Source organism: Mauremys reevesii, linkage group 25, assembly GCF_016161935.1.
Source record: "Mauremys reevesii isolate NIE-2019 linkage group 25, ASM1616193v1, whole genome shotgun sequence".
NCBI lineage: Eukaryota > Metazoa > Chordata > Testudines > Geoemydidae > Mauremys > Mauremys reevesii.
The window spans coordinates 5510359-5515521 of record NC_052647.1 but is presented as its reverse complement, the minus strand read 5'-3'; the positions used below and the strand labels follow the sequence as shown (position 1 = coordinate 5515521).

General features: G+C 44.2%; 1 protein-coding gene across 1 annotated transcript; it reads right to left on the bottom strand.

Annotated features, from left to right (window-relative positions):
* Positions 1–2561: 2561 nt before the first annotated feature.
* On the bottom strand, positions 2562–4552 carry LOC120391417 (maestro heat-like repeat-containing protein family member 1). Its single transcript, XM_039515094.1, has 4 exons — positions 4460–4552; positions 3655–3799; positions 3150–3190; positions 2562–2826 (listed from the first exon to the last, which is right to left on the bottom strand). Exons 1-4 carry the CDS (start codon positions 4466–4468, stop codon positions 2644–2646), a joined length of 378 nt encoding a protein of 125 aa, XP_039371028.1. The 5' UTR covers positions 4469–4552; the 3' UTR covers positions 2562–2643.
* Positions 4553–5163: the final 611 nt, after the last annotated feature.

Sequence of the window (5163 nt, the reverse complement as noted above, 5' to 3'; positions counted from 1 at the left end):
AATAATTACTCAATCTACATACAGCCATTCAGGCAGATAAGCATCTGCTGCCTGAAAGAAACTTGTTTATCATTTTCTGGTGACCAGCCCCAACTCAGACCTTAAAAGCATCAATTTCAGTATGGAACCATAACACCTTATATATTATCCATCCAGTCACTGTGCAATGATTATGATGAGCCGTGTGGCACGGGTATCCAGTAAAGGCTTTACATGACACCCTTTGATTATATAGAGATCAGATCCAGGGAATCCTGTGGCCTCAGCCAGTTGGCACCCAAAGGACCCAGGGTCACACCCTCAACTCCCATTGAAGTCAGCCAGAGGTTAGTAACTCTCAGCACTTTGCTGTTTCAGGCCCGAATTTTGAACAGCAGCCAGGAAATATCAGAAACCTCACAAGAAAACCTAATCTTAGTTGATTTTTTAGCCCAAAGAATTTCAAAGGAGGCTGGATCTGGAATGGGGAACTCTAGAGTGTAATCCAACCCCAAATGGAACTGCAAACCTTCTGGGGCGTTCATTTTCAGCACTTGCCACCAAAATGTTCCTTGTCTGGATTTACACGAGGCTGCAAAGAGCTCTTTCTGAGCAGAAAGGCTTCTCCCTGAGATACAGTCACCAAACCCTGTCTTGTCTCTTTTCCTTTTGGGGTTTCTCACAGCAAATTTTCTTTTGAGTGGCAAAGAGAAAAAAAGAATCCTTTCGATGTCCCCCAGTGGTGCATTAGCACCATGAGCATGCTGGTTTTCTGGTTAAGTTGTGTGTTGTTCCCAGTGGTAGCATGAGTTATTTATAACTGGTTGAACAATGGTAAGTCCATTTCACAAAACAAGTGGAATTTTTTTGTTTTCTTGATTTTCAACACACACATGAAAAGTGAAAGAAACAAAAATATTTTGCTTTTCAAAATCAAAAATGACCATTATTCAGTTCTTTGTTTTCCCCCTTTCCTTCCCTTTATCCCTCGTTCCCAGGCCTTTCCTCCCCTCTTCCACTTTGTGACTGAAAAAGCCGGGGGGGGGGGTTAGGGGGGCAGGGGGAAGGAGACAAACAGGAAAGCAAATGAAAAAACCCCAAAAAATCAACTTCAGTTTCAACTGAACATTTTCCGGTTGGGTTGGGTTTTGTTTTGTGAAAAAAAAAATTGAAAATGTCCCATGAAAATAAAAAAGGCCAGTTTTCACTGAACAAAATGAAATGGTTTGACCAGCTCTGCTTATAATGAATAGTTTATCATTAATATTTTCCCCAGCTGATACATTTGGAGGGGGGAGGGAGGGCTATGACAATACAGCTGAAAGCCATCTTGTACCTGAAGCAGCATGTGCTCCCACCGCGCGTGGTCCAGGGAATTCTCTGTGTTTCCTATGAAGCAGGAGGCAAAACATGATGTCAGCTAGGTTAGCAAGAAGACTCGTCCCAGGAATCTCCTTTGCAATCAGTCCTTCAAAAACCCCTGCTCTGCCAAGCTGTAACATACCTGGGCTTTCAAAGCTAAATGGGACCTACGCCAACGTTCTTTGCTGGACCAACAGAAAGTATCATATTATGTAACCTGCTGGCATTTTTATTCAGGGTCAGTCAACCCACCAGGAGTGAGATGCTGAGCACTCCCAATTCCTTTTGACTTTAATGGGAGCTGAGGGTACTTAGCATCTCAGAAAACGGTTCAGCACATCAGAAGACTGGGTTTAATGTGAATATAAACTTTTCCTGCATAATAAGAGAGTCTGGACTTGATCCTAACTTGATGTAAATCGGTGTAGCTTCACTGAAGTCAATGGAATTATACTGATTTACATCAGCTGAGAATCTGGCCCTGTTTCTGAATGTCCAGCTCTAACCTACCCTTCTTTAATGTCGGCACAAGGCAGTACTGGGGACTCTGTACAGCAACAACAACTAGGGAAGATACAGCTCATTTTTTAAATCTTTTTTTGACTATCAAACCCACTTGAACATTGTGGGGTCCGACCTTCATCAGAAACCTATAGGGTTTGTGCTCCACGTAGGGTCTGTCATACTCCACAGAGACTACAATGGCACAACCATGTCATTGGAGCTCTGCTGGCATAACCCCATAGTGTAGACGCAGCCTACACTGACTGAGGAGGTCAATAGATTCATACCACCGTAAAATTGCTGAAAGACATTATTAGGCCCACAATACCTAGATTCTACATAGGGCACCCACTTGGCCAACCTAGCTTTTATGGCTCAGGTTACCTTAAAGAAAGGAAAACTCTGGGTTTTTTAATTGAATCACCCTTGAAAGTAAACATGGGGTTTAATTTTCAGAAACATTCAGTTTGCAAAATCAGACTATATATGGAACCCCAAAATATTTCACTAACCTCCAGCTTCATGCGTAATTCACCTTCCCAAACATTAACCTAGCAAAGGTGTGGGGGGAACTGCTGTAAAATTTCCATTCAGCTGAAACCTTCCGGGCCTGATTCTGCCCGGATTGAATTGGCTTCAGTGGTTTAACTCTAGATTTACCCCAGTGGTTCACAGTTATCCAGATGAAGGAAAAGTGAGGGCCTAGAAGCCCAATTTCAATTCCCCACTGTTCCCACATATTGCAACAGGAATGGCACAACACGTGTCAATACGAAGCTGCATTTTCTGGCTTCCCTTCTATGCTCCATGGACCGCACTCCTCCTAACTAGCACTTTACCTTCAATGTACTGCAGCAGAGATGGGATCTTTACTACCCACATCTCACCCACTGCTGCATGGATATTTTGGTGCAGGGCCTGTAGTAACTGCAAGGCAGCACATCCGTGTCCTTCTCCTGCATAAGGGGACGAGGCCACTACCTGTCAATGAGAGAGAAAGAACAGGCTAAGTTTGGTCAGCACAATACCAGTGTGTTCCTGAAGGAGGGAATAGTTCAGACTCTCTCACTGTGGAGACCATACAATAGAGTTGTTGATTCTACTGCAGTACCTTCCTGAAGAAAAAAGCATTCTAGCTAGTATGAGGATGCAGAACAGTGTGTCTCAGGAGAGGGCAGAGACAGAGACATCCAATCATACACATTCCTCAGCCTGTCTACAAGCATCTAGCTAGAAAACCCATTTTTATAGTTAACTGTCCCACTTCACATTCCGCAGAAAACCTAGTCTCATGGTCTACTCACCAGGAGTCGTGCCAGCAGCCCCTGGGGTGTAGGGAGTTTCACTAGGGAAAGAAAGAGAATATCATTAATTCTGCCAGACTTTCAGAGAGTCCTGCTGATGTTATTCACCTAGTCATTTCCAACATGTCCACCAATGTTGAATGCAACTGATCATAATTTGCATTTCCATAGTGCTTTCAGTCTGAGCTTCTCAAAATGCTTTACAGACATGAATGAATTCCGTCTCACAGCACCTCTATGAGGTTGGCATTAATTACTCCTTCATTTCACAAGTGGGGAAGCTGAGAGAGAAAGATCAAGTGATTTCCCCAAGGTCACATCAGAATTTTGGTGGCAAGCTGGGAACAGAACCCACATTTCCTAGCTCCCTCCCATGGCCATGTTGTAATCACAAGACCATTCCTCATTTTAGCCTTCTCATTGCAGAGGAGAGAACTGGAGCAGACTGAACCTGTTCATTGCGTAGTGTGCCTGGAGAGAATAAATGAAAGTTTCTGTTATAAACCTGGTCCACCGTAGTCGAGGCAAGCAGCTTCTTCTCCTTCCTGCTGCTTTTTCTCAGCCAGCTCCCTAAGGCATCTGCAGAGAGGCTTCAAAGTACCAGTGTACTGAGCTGGCACCACATATTCGAGAAGCCTTGGCCATAACACCTGCAGAGAAGAGCAAGACTGTTCAGTATGCAGCTATTTCCATCCCCCCACCTCCAGTATCCTGCTGTCGGAATCCCTCCCTCTCATGTAGCTTCTCCTTTTATTCATCACTGACCCTTCCCTTACCTATCACCTCATCTCTCTCTCCCCATCATCTCACTCCACCTGTCCAATGCCCCCTCACTCTGTCTTTTAAATACTCTGCCTTCTTTGGTGAGCAATTTGGCTCTCACCCAGAGATGAATCCTCTTTCCCTGCATTAGAGCATTATGGAGCTATTTAGATGGCACCATCAACTCACCCAGAACTTTACAGACCTATATAAGGCACAGTCCCAGCCCCAGCATTTGTTCAAATCCAGGATCACCAAATCTAAATGTCAGAAGTATTCATGGGGGACCTAAGGGGCAGTTGCACTCAGACAGTGGAAAGAATGAAGAGAAGATCTCTGCAACATGATTCCTTCCAGTTCAGTTGCTTTCTATCTTTTCTCTAATGTGAACCACTTACTCCATGATGAAGGGGTCACATCCCTGACATGGATTTGACATGCTGTTCCTCCATTATGCTGACTGAGCAAAAAGCTTCCTTGTGGGGAGGTACAAGGAAAGTAAGGAAGAACGTCCCTATTTCAAAAAGCAGTAGCAGCAGGTCACTTACTTGGGTCATTCCAGTGACTGAGGTGTCCAGACATTGCAGGATGTCAGTGCACAGGGTTTGGATAGTGTTTTCTTCCGGAATAGCCTGGGTGAGAAATGTTGTACCCTGCTGTGAGACAGCTCTATAGAACTTATTAGCTAGTAGCAAGACACTGGCTAGAGAATCAGTGTCCTTCTCTTACAAAGCCATCTTGAACATTGACCTATGCCTGCTTTTATATTGCACTGGAAGTGCACAAACATCTGAAGGGAAGAGAATAACGGAAACTCCTAACTGGTGGGTCAGATCCCAGGCTTAGGAAAACCCTAAAGTGAAGGGAATGATTCACTGAACACAAAAGAGTTTCCCCAACAGGGTTAATTTTCTTTACATTTGAAAAACTGTTTCATCTTTTTATCTCAGAGGAAAAGCATTCAGACTATGCAGAACCAGGGGGATCCACTCTATTTGTTTTGATGCCCCAACCAGCTTGGTCATTTCGTGTGTAGTGAGTGTGATTCTATCAACAGGCCTAATTCTACTCTTACTTACTCCGGAGTAAATATTGATTGACTCTACTGATTTCAGTGTAAAGGAGAGCAAACCTGGCCCGAGGAGAACAAGCAGCCTTCCTTAAGATGCGTGTGTGTGAAAAAAAGGCCCTTGGAGAGTATTGCCACAAGCTCCAACTTTGTAGAAAAGGGGCCAGGCAGAGCTAAGATCTT

Excerpts from the sequence above, each read along its gene's own strand:
- LOC120391417 (XM_039515094.1), bottom strand. Across the intron at positions 3,191-3,654 it reads CCTCGACTACGGTGGACCAG|TGAAACTCCCTACACCCCAG; the intron begins GTTTATAACAGA and ends TTCTTTCCCTAG. Across the intron at positions 2,827-3,149 it reads GGCTGCTGGCACGACTCCTG|GTAGTGGCCTCGTCCCCTTA; the intron begins GTGAGTAGACCA and ends TCTCATTGACAG.